This window comes from Xenopus laevis, chromosome 8L (genome assembly GCF_017654675.1).
Source record: "Xenopus laevis strain J_2021 chromosome 8L, Xenopus_laevis_v10.1, whole genome shotgun sequence".
NCBI lineage: Eukaryota > Metazoa > Chordata > Amphibia > Anura > Pipidae > Xenopus > Xenopus laevis.
In genome coordinates this window covers 122,890,253-122,908,812 of record NC_054385.1, presented here as the reverse complement: position 1 = coordinate 122,908,812, position 18,560 = coordinate 122,890,253, and the positions used below count along the sequence as shown (strand labels likewise).

General features: G+C 38.4%; 1 protein-coding gene across 1 annotated transcript in view; it reads right to left on the bottom strand.

The window, feature by feature from the left end:
- The window catches only part of LOC108699390 (leucine-rich repeat-containing protein 71), a 33,318-nt gene that overhangs the window by 5,415 nt on the left and 9,343 nt on the right, over window positions 1-18,560 (bottom strand). Inside the window, exons 7-14 of the mRNA XM_018231427.2 lie at window positions 17,344-17,418; window positions 17,159-17,227; window positions 14,555-14,714; window positions 13,081-13,164; window positions 11,474-11,563; window positions 10,128-10,268; window positions 8,196-8,307; window positions 2,786-2,868 (exon numbers count right to left, since the gene is read on the bottom strand). Of these exons, the coding sequence (XP_018086916.1) occupies window positions 2,786-2,868; window positions 8,196-8,307; window positions 10,128-10,268; window positions 11,474-11,563; window positions 13,081-13,164; window positions 14,555-14,714; window positions 17,159-17,227; window positions 17,344-17,418 (814 nt within the window). The remainder of the gene's footprint in view (window positions 1-2,785; window positions 2,869-8,195; window positions 8,308-10,127; window positions 10,269-11,473; window positions 11,564-13,080; window positions 13,165-14,554; window positions 14,715-17,158; window positions 17,228-17,343; window positions 17,419-18,560) is intronic.

The following is an 18,560-nucleotide window of genomic DNA, read 5'->3' as shown; positions in this document are numbered from 1 at the left end:
CTGCGCTCCCCTGCGGCCAAAAAACGGAACGCAGGGGAGTGCAGGTCAGAACGCCAGTGAGTAAGAGCCCTAAAGCTGCCCATAGATGTTGTGAGACCGCGATTATCTCGAAACGATCGTACAAATTGACCATCAACTAAAAAGACCAATTTGGCAGGAAAACAAAGGGGAGCTGCCTGCTTGGCCCTGCAAACATAGATAGATTGCACTGGGACCGACAAAGATTTTTTGACCTGGACGATCAATTTCCTGATAGATGTCGGCCGAAAAATCGTAAGATGTGCGATCGTTCAAATCCCACTAACTTCACAATAATTCCAAAGGATTGGTCTATCGTCTTTGCATCTATGGGGAGCTTTAGGGTAATGCCAATAACAGGCATTTAGCAGCCCAAGCAATTGATTGATGTGTGAGGAGCAGCCAATAACATGTCCCATTTGTTCACTATTCATTTTCAATGACAATGGCAGGCGCAATCACAGGTCACGTCAATGCTGCATGTAAACCCTGACTGCTATTATATATATATATATATATATATATATATAGTATGTTTTTAGTATGTTTTAAAATTGGCAACTTTTCAATTTGTCGTCATTATTTATCTTTTATAGTTTTTTTTCAATTATTTGCCTTTTTCTTCTGACTCTTTCCAGCTTTCAAACAGGGGTCACTGACCCCATCTAAAAACAAATGCTCTGTAAGGCTACACATTTAGGGGCCCATTCACTAAGTTCGAGTGAAGGAATAGAGGAAAAATAGTTCGAATTTCGAATGTTTTTTTTGGCTACTTCGACCATCGAATTGGCTACTTCGACTACGACCTTCGAATCGACTGATTCGAACTAAAAATCGTTTGAATATTCGACCATTCGATAATCGAAGTACTGTCTCTTTAAAAATTTCTTCCACCCCCTAGTTCACCACCTAAAACCTACTGAGGCCAATGTTAGCCTATGAGGAAGGTCCCCATAGGCTTGCTACAATTTTCTGATCGAAGGATAATCCTTTGATCGATGGATTGAAATCCTTCGAATGGTTCAATTCGAAGGATTTAATCGTTATTCCTTCGATTGAACAAATTGCGCAAAATCCTTAGTCTTCGATATTCAAAGGATTTTAATTCGGTAGTCGAATATCGAGGGTTAATTAACCCTCGATATTCGACCCTTGATACATCTGCCCCTTATTGTTATCACTACTTTTTATTACTCATCTTTCTATTCAGGCCTCTCCTATTCATATTCCAGTCTCTTACGTTGGTGACACACACACACTAAGGGGGTTATTTATCAAACTCCGAATTGATCTCAATATTTTCTGCTACAAACTCCGATCAAATCCGCTCGGGTTTTTTACGGTTATTTATAATCACATTTTCCTGAAAATTGGCTTTAAGGGAAAAAATCTGATTTTTTCGATCAGACTTTTTCATTCGATTTTCAAAATTTTTGGGTAATTTTCACCCGAAAACTCTAAAAACGTCGGAAGTATTGCCCAAAACCCAGCATACATCAAAAAATCATTAGGATTTCTCCCATTGACTTATATGCAACCTGGACAGGTCTGAAATGCCAGATTTTCAGATAAAGACTTCTCGGGGGACCATCCTCGGGGTCAAATACATTCCGAAAAATTCGTGATTTTTTTAAGATTTAGATTTTTATTAAAAATAAAAGCACAAAGTTTTCATAATTTTTGCATTCGGAGTTCAGTAAATAACCCCCTAAGATTCGGGGAGATTAGTTGCCCACCAACGAATCGTCTCTTCTTCGGGCAACTAATTACCCTGAAAAGCCTTCCCGTCAGAGCTCGGAGTGCTTAGTTTTCTGTTGCCTCATGAGGAAACTACGGACGACTTCAGAAAACGAAGCGCTCCAAGTGTCATCCCGCCGGCAATTTATATTCTAGCTGGCAGGACGACACTTGGAGCACTTCATTTTCTGAACTTGCCCGAAGTTTCCTCGTTAGGCAACTTTGGAAAACCAATCGATTTGAGTTCCGGCTGGAAGGCTTTTGAGGGAGATTAGTCGCCAGAAGAAGAGGCGATTTGTCGATGGGCAACTAATCTCCCCGGAATTTTAGTGTGTCACCACATTTATTCACATTAATGCATGGTTGCTAGGGTAATTTGGACCCTAGCAACCAGATTGCTGGAATTACAAACTGGAGAGCTGCTGAATAAAAAGCAGCTCTCCAAAATAACTAAAAAACAACAAATAATAAAAAATGATAACTAGGGATGCACCAAATCTTTGCGAAAGATTCGGCCCAATACCGAACCAAATCCTAATTCGAATATGGAAATTAGGGGTGGGAAGGGGAAATTTTTTTTGACTTCCTTGTTTTGTGTCACGTGATTGCCTTCCCCACCCCTAATTTGCATATGCAAATTAGGATTCGGTTCGGCCGTGCAGAAGGATTCGGCTGAATCCGAATCCTGCTGAAAAAGGCCGAATATTGAACCGAATCCTGGATTCGGTGCATCCCTATTGAAAACCAATTGCAAATTGTCTCAGAATAACTCTCTACATCATACTAAAAGTTAATTCAAAGGCAAACGACCCCTTAATTCTGATGCAGTGGATTCTATGCTACCATTTAATATCAACCTAAATGAATTACTAATCATCGGTGTAAGTTGAATTCTAGATTCTATTCTCTATTCTCATACAGTCGGGCTGTTGGGCCTTTGGCCAGTATTAAAGCCTAAAACATGAGGTGTAGAACGTTTCTTAACTTATTCTCTATTAAGTTTATTTCCCCTTTACCCTGCCCTTCTTACCTCATGCTCTGTTAAAGGGACCCGTTTGGATGCTGACCTCACAGGCTTCACTTTCGAGTTCTTTTGCTCAGGGTTGGATAGTTCTAACAATCAAACAAAACAAACAAAAACAACTGAGCAAACACAACATTATTACCAAACACTTCACATTGGGGGGAATTTGCAGACCTGTAAAAGAGGGACATTTAGATATACACCTGGGATTAGAGCCACCCTCCCAATACAGCTTCTAATTCCCTACATCTAACTGGCCCAATTAAAGGAGTGGTTCACCTTTAAATTAAAGTGGACCTGTCACCCAGACACAAAAATCTGTATAATAAAAGTCCTTTTCAAATTAAACATGAAATCCAATTTCTATTTTTTATTAAAGTATTCATAGCTGTTGTAAGCTCATTTAAACATCTCAGCTGTCAATCAAATATTATCTGCCCCTCCTCTATGCCTTAGGCAATTACTTTCACTTTCCATTCAGCACTTCCTACATGTCACTGCTCTCCCCACATTCCCCCCATTCTCTTTACCATTTAATTGTGTAGCCAGGGCATGGGGATGGACATCAGGTCCCCCATTCTGGTGCACAAACAAGATTCTGAGATGATACAAGACTTGTCTTAATAACAGTGTCCACAAAATGGCTCCTGCCTGCTTGTTATAATTATGAATTCCCAGACTGAAGGAAACAAGATTCAAATATTTTATACAGTGTAATTAAGGTTCATTTTGCTTGACTAATGTGATAAAATAGGATTTTGAATAATTTTTTTGGGTGACGGGTCCTCTTTAAAGGAAAACTATACCCCCAAAATGAATACTTAAGCAACGGATAGTTTATATCAAATTGAATGATATATTAAAGAATCTTACCAAACTGGAATATATATTTACATAAATATTGCCCTTTTACATCTCTTGCCTTGAGCCACCATTTCGTGACTCTATCTGTGCTGCCTCAAAGATCACCTGACTAGAAATACTACAACACTAACTGTAACAGGAAGAAGTGAGGAAGCAAAAGGCAGAACTCTGTCTGTTAATTGGCTCATGTGACCTTATATGTGGTTCGTATGTGTGCACAGTGAATCGTACGATCTCAGGGGGCGGCCCTTATTTTTTAAAATGGCAATTTTCTATTTATGATTACCCAATGGCACATACTACTAAAAAAGTATATTATTATTATAATGGTTCATTTACATGAAGCAGGGTTTTACACATGAGCTGTTTTACTCAGTATCTTTTAATAGAGACCTACATTGTTTGGGGGTATAGTTTTCCTTTAAATATTAGTATGTAATAGAATGACCCATTCAAAGCAACTTTTCATTTGGTCTTCATTATTTATCTTTTATAGTTTTTTAATTATTTGCCATTTTCTTCTGTTTCTTTCCAGCTTTCAAATGGGGGTCACTGACCCTGTATAAAAAACAAATGCTCTGTAAGGCTACACATGTAGTGTTATTGCTACTTTTTATTACTCATCTTTCTATTTAGTCCCTTTCCTATTCATATTCCAGTCTCTTATTCAAATCAATGCATGGTTGCTAGGGGAATTTGGACCCAAGCGACCAGATTGCTAAAAACTGAAAAGCTAAAAAGCACAAATAAATAAAATGAAAACCAGTAGCAAATTGTCTCAGAATATCACTCTCTACTTCATACTAAACGTTAATTTAAAGGGGATCAACCCCGTTAAGGTACACTATCATGATTCTGATGATGTCATGTTTAATACTACATAGGTAATATTGTGTGCCTCAGACATAATGGTACCATTTAACCAGAGCTAATTTTAGCCTGTAGAATGCTGAAATCTACGCCTGCCTTCAGGTAACCTGCTTTTTGCTGCAAATTATAAATATGTTGAAATGATTAGTGCCAAGAACAACTGGGGGGTTGCTACTGAGTGAATGATGTCACCGCTACAGCAATTGTATTGTGTATATATATATATATAATAGTTTCCCAAAATTGACGCACTCCAGGTTTCATAATGCAGTTAAAAAGGAAAATGTATTGCCAACATTTCTGTCCTGTTCTGGACCTTTCTCAAGACATTTCAAAAATAATGAAATGTCTGGAGAAAGGTCCAGAACAGGACAGAAATGTTGGCAATAAATTTTCCTTTTTAACTGCATTATGAAACCCTGGAGTGCGTCAATTTTGGGAAACTATTATATATAATATATGTGACAGCACCCAGGCATGAAGAGAACACTCTTATATATAATATATATAGTTATATTTAATATATAGAACACTCATATAGAACATATATATACATGCAATGAGTTTATTGACACACACAATGGGATAATTGATTTAATGCATATTTTAAAACATACATTTATTTAATTTTTAGTATCACATTGAGTGGGGATTAATGATTGATATCATGTGTATGGACAATGATATTATTGATTATAAACACAAAAATTCTTTATAACCACTTAGAAATACAAACACTTAGTTAACACAATGTGGATCTTCTTATAAGTAAAGTTGAGGAACAGCGTAGAGACAGTGACATATCACTTTGACCGGAAGCTGAATATATACAAAGGGATGACTATATATTTTTATCTGTAATAGGTAATATAAAAAATTTTTTTATATGTTGTCAGGAATGGAGGGAGTTTAGTAAGATCTGTAGATGTATCCCGGGGGCCAATATTTAAATATCTTCTCAAATTTCAGCAATTAAGTAACACGAGCAACAGGGTTGGTTCAGTATGATATATACACTAGCTATATGGGAATGTTACAATGTTGCCACAATATCAATAGTGTTACATATTGCTTTGTTTTTATTCTAGTTGTTAATATGTTACAAGTTTTAAAGTAATTGTATGGGGAAGTTTTAAATGATATGGATGATACAGTAGTGCCACACTGGGATTTGCAATGGGAGTCGCTGATCTTGTGACGAGGTATGAACGTCACTCTAGCTGCTTTTCCTGCCAGTAAGTGTATTTAAGACAACTGCACTGTTTGTTTGATACTTTGAGAAAGGCCCTAGGGCGGGCCGAAACGTTAGTCCATATTTTCATAATAAATGTATTATTTTTTAAGTCCTGTGAGTGCTGATCCTCTCTTCTGTATCGTATGCTGAATTTATTGATCGCGCACCCAGGCATCTAAACAGTTTTTTCGTGAGTGCTGGCATCTCTCTGGACATATATATATATATATATATATATATATATATATATATATATATATATATATATAACAGTCCTGTAAGTACCTGCACAAACAAGGGAAAGTAGTGCTCACCACTATTTTTTAAAACCATTAGGCGGGGGTGCAATGAGGCTGTGACCACAAAATACATATAATCAAATACAAGAGTCCTCTGCACTCAACCTATTATCAATATATTTAAGACAGAGACATTTTGTGCATACTGCTACTGAAAAATGTAAAAGTAAAATGGAGGTTTACTTTGAAAGCAGCAAGTAAGTTGCAGGTAAAACTTAGTCCCTTTGTAAAATGTATAATTAAGCAATAGAATTCTTAATGAATCAGATAAAATTGAGCATAGGACTGGCCAGATATGGGATGACTTTGACGTAGTTGTTCAGCTTAAATATATTGCAATATATGGACAAACAATCCCTGTTTTGTTTAAAGGGTAAGGCATTTTTCAGTAGCAGTGTGCACAAAATGTCTCTGTCTTAAATATATTGATAATGGGTTGAGTGCAGAGGAATCTTGTATTTGTCTATATATATATATATATAAATTAATAGAAATTTACCCCAGCACTCCAACATATAGCCCCCTGGGAAACCTATTTTTTCACCACTGAACTGTAACTAACACAAAAAGAGACACTTTTAGTTACAAAGTTTGTACAAAGCATGCATAAGCTGACGCGCCCCGTCAAAGTGTCTCTTTTTGTGTTAGTTACAGTTCAGTGGTGCAAAAATAGGTTTCCCAGGGGGCTATATGTTGGAGTGCTGGGGTAAATTTCTATTAATTTGTATATCAAGCCGTACCCACGTGCACCCAATAAAAAGGGATTGAGCTGCATTTTTTTGATTTAATTATATTATATATGGGGAGGTGGCGCTCTCCTTGATGCTTGCTCTCCCAACCCCCGCTTAATGGTGTCTTTGGAAGAGATCATGCTAGACAAAGAGAAAAGCAGGTATGATCTTTCTCCCCCCAAAGATAATACTTTTTTCACTTAGGATAGGACTGACGCACGGACACTGCCTTGACGGGGCGCGTCAGCTTATGTAAATTTCTATTAATTTGTATATCAAGCCATACCCACATGCACCCAATAAAAAGGGATTGAGCTGCATTTTTTTGATTTAATTATATTATACATATATATATATATATATATATATATATATATATATATATATATATATATATATATATATAATTAGGGATGCACCAAATACAGGCTTCGGTTTGGGATTCAACCTTTTTCAGCAGGATTCGGGCCGAATACTTCTGCCAGGTCGAACCGAAATGGAATCCTAAATTGCGTGACTTTTTGTCACAAAAAAAGAAGTAAAAAAATGTTTCCCCACCCCTAATTTGCATATGCTAATTAGGATTTGAATTTGGTATTCAGCCAAATCTTTTGCAAAGGATTTGGGGGCTGATAGGCTGATTTGAATCTTGTAGTCCCACACACCTCCCAATGATATGAGTGCACAGCACACACCCCCTGCTTGACACGCCCTCACCTGTCATTTCCTGTATATGAACCGTTTGTTTGCACTGTTGAACCACTTTGAGAAAGAAAGGCCACAGCCGAAACAACAGTTTTTTGTGCCCACAATAAATACTTTTTGATTTTTTCTAAGGGTAAGTCCACACAGGGCGTTTTGGCGACTAATCACCTCGTTTTTGCGGCGACCAATCTCCCCAAACGCCTTCCCTGTTCCTGTGCCAGCTAAAATGAAAAAATGCCGGCGCTAATCACACGTGGCAATTAGTTTTCCGACCGGAAAATCTCCCCAAAACGCCCTGTGTAGCCAGACCCTAAGACCTAAGAGTGCTCCTTTCATGGACTATATTGCTACATACATTAGAGGATTGCACCCAGGCACCTACTTACCCTCTTTTTCGTGAGTGCCGGTAATCTCTGTACATATAGATAGATAGACAGACAGACAGACAGATGATAGATAGATAGATAGATAGATAGATAGACAGACAGACAGACAGACAGACAGACAGACAGACAGACAGACAGACAGACAGACGGATAGATAGATAGATGGATGGATAGATAGATAGATAGATAGATAGATAGATAGATAGATAGATAGATAGATAGATAGATAGATAGATAGATAGATAGATAGATAGATAGATGTGGGCTCTCTCTGTATATGGAGGCAACTCTCCTCACTTATTGCAACCCATAATGTCATTCACTTACGTTTCTTGGCTGTTTTGGGCTCCTCTTTCTTGGCCTGAGCTTGACTTGATACAGTGGAGTTCCCGCCACTCTGTAAGCTGCCTGTGGACTTTTCCTCTTTCTTCTGAGGTTCCTGAGACAAAGGTTATATGTGATTAGTAAGTGCTTCATTCCAATGCAGCTTCCTGTTATTTATACTTCAATACTACATATGTTCCATCATTAGCCTGTTGCTTAGTGATGTCACTTGTATGACATGACTTAGTCTGTTTGCCTTTATATGGTGGCTTCTAATGGTATTTAGCAGAGGGTACTTTATTCCCATGTATGTTATATGTTTGTAATGTAAAGGCATTGTTACTAAACCTATCAAGGTAACCACTGACCCTCTCTATAAGAGTCCATTCTTTATTAGGGTCACAAAGAAGTCTCAGTGCATTGTGGTATTACAACATTAGAGCACAGCATTTTGCTGCCAGAGGCTGAATATAGTTCCAGTGCTGAAACTATAAGCAGTGTCGGACTGGGACACCAGGGGCCCACCCAAAAACCTTTGACTAGGGGCCCACCAATTAATCTTAGACCAGGGGCCCACTCTTAGTACTATTATTCTTCCTTTCCTCACTCATCTATTCTCCTTTTCTTTACATGCTATAATCTATTATTGCATCTATTTAGCCACTTTGTTCTCATAGAAATAGGGAATGGCCATGAAATAGGCCAAATGGTTAGAAGCAGAAGGTCCCACTGACACCTGGGCCCACCGGGACTTTTCCTGGTATCCCTGTGGGCCAGTCCGACACTGACTATAAGCATGTACCATAATGTTCTGAGCAATTCAATAGCAAAAACTTAGTCCTCCCACTTCTTCAAAATACCAGAGTTTTCCTTATATGAGCAAAGACTTAAAGGAAAACTATACCCCTCAAACAAAAAAGATATTGCATAAAAAAGCTCATGTGTAAAACCCTACTTCATGTAAATAAACCCTTTACATAATAATATACTTTTTTAGTAGTATGTGCCATTGGGTAAACTTAAATAGAAAATTGCCATTTTAATGTGGACCTGTCACCCAGACACAAAAATCTGTATAAAAAAAGTCTGTTTCAAATTAAACATAAAATCCAATTTCTATTTTTCTATTTTTATTTAAGATTAAAAATCTCAGCTGTTAATCAAATAATGTCTGCCCCTCCTCTATGCCTTAGGCAATTACTTTCACTTTCCATTCAGCACTTTACCATTCACTTCTCTTTACCATTTAATTGTGTAGCCAGGGCATGGGGATGGACATCAGGTCCCCCATTCTGGTGCACAAACAAGATTCTGAGATGATACAAGACTTGTCTTAATAACAGTGTCCACAAAATGGCTCCTGCCTGCTTGCTGTAATTATGAATTCCCAGACTGAAGGAAACAAGATTGAAATAATTTAAAATAGGATTTCAAATAATTTTTTTGGGTGTCGGGTCCCCTTTAAGTACTAAGGGCCATCCCCATGGATCATATGATTTAAGGTTGTACACAAACAAACCAAGAGCACAAATACATCTTAGGTCACATGGGCCAATTAACAGACAGAGTTCTTTTGCTTTAACACTTCTTCCTGTAATGGAGGTGGCACACCCTGCTACTGTTGGAGATTAGTCGCCCATCGTCAAATTGTCTCTTGTTCGGCGACTAATCTCAAGTATTCAATTTGGGGGTATAGTTTTCCTTTAACAGGACATCACAGGATTTGCAGTATTTACTTCCATAGCAATGCAGCACTTTGAAAGATAATACTGATGCAGCATTTTTAATCACAGAATCTTTACACCAAGGAGGGAGCTATGCTGCTTACAGACAGAGCAGAGCTTATTGATTAGTAATTAGAGAACACAGTTATTGTTATTCATGTTTATGTGCAGCCAAGTTGTAATTACTGACACACAAAACTTGCCACTGTACCTTATCCTTGTCTTTCTTTTTGGCCACGCTCTTGTTCGTCTTACTTGCAACTTGTGCCTTTTCGGGTTTTTCAACAGCCGCAGTGCTTTGGTGGCTTTGTGGGCGATCGTTTTTAGCGTCTCCGTTACGTGATAATGCCGGCTAGTAATAAAATATTAATATATGGTTTGAACAAGCAAATTGTTTTTTTTTTTTAGTAGAACAGTGTCGGCTGCACTAGTAGTAAGCTTTATTTGTTTCCCTGTTTCTTTCACTCTTGGCAGAGGTTAAAGGAGAAGGAAAGGCTAAAACTAAGTAAGCTTTATCAGAAAGGTCTATATAAATACACCAGTAAACCCTCAAAGTAATGCTGCTCTGAGTCCTCTGTCAAAAGAAACATTTTCGTCTATAGTGTACACATGGGCTTCTGTATCAGACTTCCTGTTTTCAGCTTAAACCTCCAGGGCTTGGGCTTGAGCATGCTCAGTTTGCTCCTCTTCCTGCTGTAATCTAAGCCCAGAGATATGAGCAAGCACTGAGAGACTCAGGCAGGAAGTGATGTCACACCAAGCTATTATGGCAGCTGCTATCCTAATCATACGGAGAGAGCTTCTAGAGTTGTTTACTCGGGTATGGTAAAGCATTCTACAGAATAAAAACAGTGTTATAGCTTGCACTATTGTGGCTAATCTATTGGCAATAAACTTCTTCGGTAGCTTTCCTTCTCCTTTAAAAAGCTGGGAATTGATAACAGATCATAGAATCTTACAGGGGGAGTTTTGTTACTGTAAACTTGACATCTTATACAGTATGCTTTAAGGGCACATGATCAGATTCAGGGAGATTAGTCGCCCGGCGACTAATCTCCTCTTCTTCAATGCGACTAATCTCTCTGAACTGCCTTCCGCCTGCTAGAATGTAAAAAAATGTTGATTCGTTTTCCGAAGTCACCCGAAGTTGCCTCGCGAGGCGACTTTGGAAAACAAAATGCTCCGACGGGAGGCAGTTCGGGGAGATTAGTTGCCCCGAAGTAGAGGAGATTTGTCGCTGGCGACTAATCTCCCCAAATCCGAGCGTGTGCCCTGACCCTAAAGGAAATAAAGGGAAGATAACAATTTATAATCATGACTGGAGGCGTAATGAATGCATTTGCAAAGCACTACATGTTTCTATATTTATGTAGTAAGTATGGGGAATATATGACTTCAGATCCAGTAACAAAAACCAACCAATTAGAAATGTAGATTTTACAGTTCTAGTGTAGGTGTAATCATGAAACCAAACATATAACTGATTTCGATTGTTTGAGACTTTGTCATGTGACTGTATAACCCCAATTCCTTCAAAGACTCCCAAAGGATTCTTACTGATCTCGGCATCTCGTGGCTGTCCTTTTCCATTAATAGTCGTCTCCTTTCCACAATCTCTTTGTGGGTTAAGGAAAAAGGCCCCAAGACCTAAGAAACAAAGGCAGAAAAAGTAAAAAAGGCTTGTTAACGGATCACAGTGAAAATGTCCTAGTGAATGGCATTATGAGCAGCAATCAGCATGGCTTTATGAAGGATAGGTCATGTCAGATGAATTTGATTGCTTTTTATGATGTGGTAAGTAAGATACTGGACAGTGGGGGAGGGCAGTAGATGTGATCTATTTGGATTTTGCGAAAAGTGTTTGATACCATGCCCCTCAAATGACTGCTTTCTAAACTAAGGTCTGTTGGGCTTAATGAAGTCGTTTGCACGTGGATAGGAAACTGGCTACAGGATCGGGTACAGAGGGTGGTTGTTCATGGGACATTCTCTACTTGGAGTAAGGTTCTTAGTGGGGTCCCCCAGGGCTCAGTATTGGGTCCACTTTTATTTAACTTGTTCATTAATGACTTAGGGGAGGGTGTTGTAAGTAATGTATCAGTGTTTGCAGATGACACAAAACTATCCAGCCCAATTAATTCCATCCAGGATGTGGCACTTGCAACACGATCTTGACAAACTGGCAATCTGGGCAGCTAAGTGGCAAATGAGATTCAATGTTGATAAATGTAAAGTCATGCACCTGGGATGTAACAATATCCACTTATACCCTTAATGGGACTGCACTAGGCAAATCCATTATGGAAAAGGACCTTGGAGTCCTTGTAGATGATAAACTTGGCTGTAGCAAGCAATGCCAGTCAGCAGCATCAAGGGCAAATAAGGTCTTGAGTTGTATTAAAAGGGGCATAGAGTCACGGGAGGAGGGGGTCATTCTTCCACTGTATAGAGCACTTGTAAGGCCCCATCTAGAATATGCTGTACAGTTTTGGTCTCCATCACTCACAGGACATTATTGTATTAGAGAGGGTACAGAGAAGGGCAACTAAGCTGGTAAAAGGTAATGAAAATCTTAGCCATGAGGAAAGACTGGCCAAATTGGGGATGTTCACAATGGAGAAGAGGCGCTTAAGGGGTGATATGATAACTATGTATAAATATATAAGGGGATCATATAATAATCTCTCTAATGATTTATTTACAAATAGATCCTTCCAGTTGACAAGAGGGCAACCATTCTGAATTAGAAAAAGGAGGTTCCCGGATAAATATTGGGAAGGGGTTTGTTACAGTGAGAGCTGTGAAGATGTGGAATTGTCTCCCTGAATCAGTGGTACAGGCTGATACATTAGATAGGTATAAGAAGGGGTTGGATGGTGTTTAGCAAGTGAGGGAATACAGGGATATGGGAGATAGCTCATAGTACAAGTTGATCCAGGGACTGGTCCCATTGCCATTTTGGAGTCAGGAAGGAATTTTTACCCTCTGAGGCAAATTGGAGAAATTTCAAATGTTTTTTTTTTTTTGCCTTCCTCTGGATCAACTGGCAGTTAGGCAGGTTATATATAGACTAAAAACTTGAACTTGATGGACGAGTGTCTTTTTTCCAAACGTACTATGTATGTGCAGGAATATGGATTCTGTTTGTTACAAATTGCACAAACCTCAGCTAATGCCAGAGCTCCTTGGTCTCCGATTTGGTTATGGGACAAATCCAGGCACAGCAATGAGCGATCCATTCTTAAGGCCTGAAATGCAGAATAAGACATTGCCTTAACTTGTCCTTAATGGGTTTGTAAACACTGTCTAAACTGGCAAAAAAAAATATATATATATATAGTGTTATAAACAGACATACTTGATTCCTGAGAGGAAACCCTGAGAGTCTGCCTCGGGATTGCAGTGACCATTTCCCAACTCTCTTTAGGCTGATAAGAGTCATTCAACCAGTCCTCTACCGTGGCCCACCCTGAAGCAGTGGATTCTGGGAACTAAAAGTCCCTCTGCTTTCCATGGTGGGTGTTGCACAGATTCTAAAGTAGAGGGTCTTTAGATCCCACAATCCATCAATTCAACATGAAACAAGGTGAGGCAGGTTTTGAATGAAATGGCCCTTGTGAGTCAGAGGCAGAGATTAATCATTTAAGGAAATAGCTTCTGCTTTATATATGGACCTTTAAAGGAAAACTATACCCCCCAAACAATGTAGGTCTCTATTAAAAGATACTGAGTAAAACAGCTCATGTGTAAAACCCTGCTTCATGTAAATGAACCATTATCATAATAATATACTTTTTTAGTAGTATGTGCCATTGGGTAATCATAAATAGAAAATTGCCATTTTAAAAAATAAGGGCCGCCCCCTGAGATCGTAAGATTCACTGTGCACACATACAAACCACATGTTAGGTCACATGAGCCAATTAACAGACAGAGTTGTGTCTTTTGCTTCCTCACTTCTTCCTGTTACAGTTAGTGTTGTAGTATTTCTGGTCAGGTGATCTCTGAGGCAGCACAGATAGAGTCACGAAATGGTGGTTCAAGGCAAGAGATGTAAAAGGGCAATATTTATGTAAAAATATATTCCAGTTTGGTAAGATTCTTTAATATGTCATTCAATTTGATATAAACTATCTGTTGCTTAAGTATTCATTTTGGGGGTATAGTTTTCCTTTAAATGGGCTGTTCACTTTTGAGTTAACTTTCAGTACGATGGAGAGAGTGATAAAGTGAGACAATTAGCAATTATTCTTCATTTTTTATTTTTTGCGGTTTTTGAGAAATGTCATTTTTTATTCAGCAGCTCTCCAGTTTGACATTTCAGCAATGTGTTTGCAAGGGTCCAAATTCCCCTAGCAACCATGCACTGATTTGAATAAGAGACTGGAACATGAATAGGAGAGGGTCTGAATAGAAATAAAAAGTAGCAATAACAATAAATGTGTAGCCTTACATGGCATTTGTTTTTAGATGGGGTCAGTGACCCCTATTTGAAGCTGGAAAGAGTCAGAAGAAAAAGGCAAATAATAAAAAACAATAGAAAATAAATAATGAAGACTAATTGAAAGGTTGCTTAGAACTGGCCATTCTATCACATACTAAAAGTAAACTTTAATCTGTTCCTCACAGAGTCCTTACCTCTGCCAAATAACCAGCACCAACGTCTGAAATGTGGTTGAAGCTGAGGTTTAACATTGACAAATTTTTGTTGGTTGTCTTTAATGACTGGAGGGCTTGGCTGATGAGTTTGGCTCCTTCATCATTGATCATGTTGTTCCTCAGTGATATACGCGCCAGTCTGATCAACAAATGAGCTTCTGTTAGTAGGGACTTTAGCCAACAAGAAAAGGACTGAGCTTGTTTGTGACCCAAACAGACAGTAGGTAGGAAGATCATGTATCAATCCTGTAATCTAAAAATATTTGCAATAACCTAATACAGGTATGGGACCTGTTATCCAGAATGCGCAGGATCTGGAGTTTTCCGGATAAAGGGTCTTTCTGTAATTTGGATCTTCATACCTTAAGTCTACTAGAAAATCATGTAAACATTAAATAAACCCAATAGGCTGATTTTGCTTCCAATAAGGATTAATTATATCTTAGTTGGGATCAAGTACAAGCTACTGTTTTATTATTAGTATTATTATTAGAGGAATTATTTGGTTAAAATAGAGTGTATGGGAGACGGCCTTTCTGTAATTCAGAACTTTCTGGATAATGCCATTCTGGAAAACAGATCTCATACTATGGTGGAATCTGCAATATAAAAGGGTAGCTAAATTCTGCACCCACACAATCAGCAAGTACATGGCACACATCATAATCCAGATAACTGCCTTAAAGGAGAACTAAAGTTAAACTAAAGAAGTAGGCTAGAAATATTCTACATTATGTTTTGTGCTTCTGTACCAGCCCAAGGCAACCACAGCCCTTTAGCAGTAAAGATCTGTGTCTCCAAAGATGCCCCAGTAGCTCCCCATCTTCTTTTCTGCTGATTCACTGCACATGCTCTGTGCTGCTGTCACTTACTGAGCTTAGGGACCCACTCACAATATACAGTACACATAGAATAGAAATGTCACAATATAAGGCTGATTAGTAATTAATACACACTACATGGCAGCACAGAAACCAGTGCAATTAGCATCAGAATTTAATAATCAGCAAACCTGTAGCATCAGCTTATATTACAGGGGAAGCTCATTTTCTGCTGGATAATTAGTGACGAGCCCTAAGCTTAGCTTCTCAACAGCCAATCAGAGCCCACTGAGCATGTGAGTGTCACAGACACTTTCCAAGATGGTGACCCCCTGTGACAAGTTTGAAGTCCTGGATCATTGCTGCTATTGACAAGCTGAAACTTTAGCCTCGTGCAATAAGTTCACTATATAAAATATGGCATTTTTAGCCATATTCATTTTTAGGGTTTAGTTCTCCTTTAAATAAATCATTTTGCTAGAGAATAAAATTAACTATAGGAAATTTTCCATATAAAGAAACAATATCCATATAATTTCAACATATGTTCAATTACAGGTTTGAAAGATATAAAGGCGATTTAAAGGGGTTGTTCACCTTTAAATTACCTTTGATGATGTAGAGCAGGGGTCCCCAACCTTTTTTACCCGTGAGCCACATTCAAATGTAAAAAGAGTTGGGGAGCAACACAAGCATAAAAAAGTCCCTTGGGGTGCAAAATAAGGGCTGTGATTGGCTATTTGGTAGCCCCTATGTGGACTGGTAGCCTACAGGAGTCTCTACTTGGCACTATACTCAGTTTTTATGCAACCAAAACTTGCTTTCAAGCTTGGAATTCAAAAATAAGCACCTGCTTTAAGGACCCTGAGAGCAACATCCAAGGGGTTGGAGAGCAACATGTTGCTCGCGAGCTACTGGTTGGGGACCACTGATGTAGAGAGACAATTTGCAGTTGGTTTTCATTTTTTTATTACTTGTGTTTTTTAAGTTAACTTTTTATTCAGCAGCTCTCCAGTTTTCAATTTCAGCCATCTGATTGCTAGGGTCCAAATGACCCTAGCAACCATGCATTGATTTGAATAAGAGACTGGAATATGATTAGGAGAGGCCTGAATAGAAAAATAAGTAATAAAACCTAGCAATGACGATGCATTTGTAGAAGACTATAACAAATCAAAAACTATAATAAATAAATAAATAAATAATGAAGACCAATAGAAATGTTGCTTGGGACTGGCCATTCTATAAAATAAGAAAAAATTAACTTAAAGGTGAACCACCCCTTTAACGTTGTTATACCCCTGTCAACTGCACTTTTTGTGACCAGTTTATTCCAAAACTGAAGGGCAAGCAGACTTATGTTATACCATCTCTTGTGAGCCCACAAGCTGCCAATAACAGGCAAGAGCAATAGCAAGAATCACTTGTGCACCGAACCCAGGATTCAGATTCGGATTCGGCCGAATCCTTCTGCCCAGCTGAACCGAATCCGAATATGCAAATTAGGGACGGGAAGGGAAATCGCGTGACTTTTTGTCACAAAACAAGGAAGTAAAAAAATGTTTTCCCCTTCCCATCCCAAATTTGCATATGCAAATTAGGATTCGGATTTGGTTCGGTATTCGGACGAATCTTTCGCAAAGGATTCGGGGTTGGGCTGAATCAAAAATAGTGGATTCGGTGCATCTCTACTTGTGAGTGTGTTTGGTAACATGACTTCCCAAACAAATGTTTCTGTGTAATTAGCATATATGTTACTTACGGTAAATGCTCAGAGATCAGCTTATAATAGGATTGCTCCGGCAAAGGATTACCTTCCAATGCAATTGTCCTGCCAATGAAAAGAATGTTCATTAAACACAAACACTTCCAGGTACAAGTACCTTATCCCCCACTTGTGCACTACCACTGTGTAAAATAGGTGCTAGCATCAAACTGTTTGCTTACTTGAGATTTGAGCAGCGCGGCAGAATTTCCAGTAACTGAGAGAAGGTGCTTTCAGTTAAATTGACATTCCAAAGGCTGAAAAATACACAGATAATGAGTTAGGAAACAGGCTTTGCTTTGCCCCCCAAAAGCCCAGAATCACAGTTTCAGCAGAAATGGGAGGAGTCATGATGGTGCCTGGCATGGGTATGAAATTCGGCCAGGGGTTTAATATAAGTATGTATATCACTAGATTTGGAAAGGGATCATATTCCTCAGGAGCAAAAGGCTGGAACATGTGCAGTTTATTAGAAGAATGATATGGGGTGATCAGGGGTGTAACTACAGAGGAAACAGGGGGGCCCAGGAGATATAGGGGACCCATGAGGCCCTAATTCATATACAGTGTCAATGAATATTGGTAAAATAAGTCAACCTCTAGACATTTTATGGGCCTGAAAAATAATTTGCTCATCTCAATTGGTTTTCATTGTTTATTTTTTATAGTTTTAGAATCACTTGCTTTCTTCTTCTGACTCTTTCCCCAAATAGGGGTCACTGACCCCATCTAAAAACAAAGGTTCTGTAAGGCTACACATCAAGGGGGTTATTTACAAAATCTGAATTTTTCTGATTTTTTAAATATAAAAAGTTAGACTAAACTAGAATCCACGATTTGACTGTATTTATTATTTAAAAAGCTCAATTTAATTGATTGGGGTAAAAACCTTATGAAATCGAGAAAAAACACAAATCATACGATTTTATCTGGCTTTTTCAGAAAAGTGCACATTTTTCGGATTTTTGCCTGAAAACCCCGAAAAGGTCGGATTTTCAGGCTAAATGCAGCGCAGACCACAGAAGCTTCCAAATAGGATAGAGACTTTTCCCATTGACTTCGGCAGGTCTGAGATGGTGGATTTTCCAATTTGGACTTTTTGCTGTATCAGGCTTTAATACATCTCGAAAAATTTGAGTTTTTAAAAAAAAAACAATTAAAAAAAATGAGTTTTGCCCCATAAAGCCCAACTGGAGTTTAGTAAATAACCCCCATATTGTTATTGCTACTTTTGATTACTCTTCTTTCTATACAGACCCTCTCATATTCATATTCCAGTCTCTTATTCAAAATCATTGTATGGTTGCTAGCGTAAACTGTACCCTAGCAACCAGATTACAGAAATTGTAAACTGGAGAGCTGCTGAATAAAAAGCTAAATAACTCAAAAACCACAAATA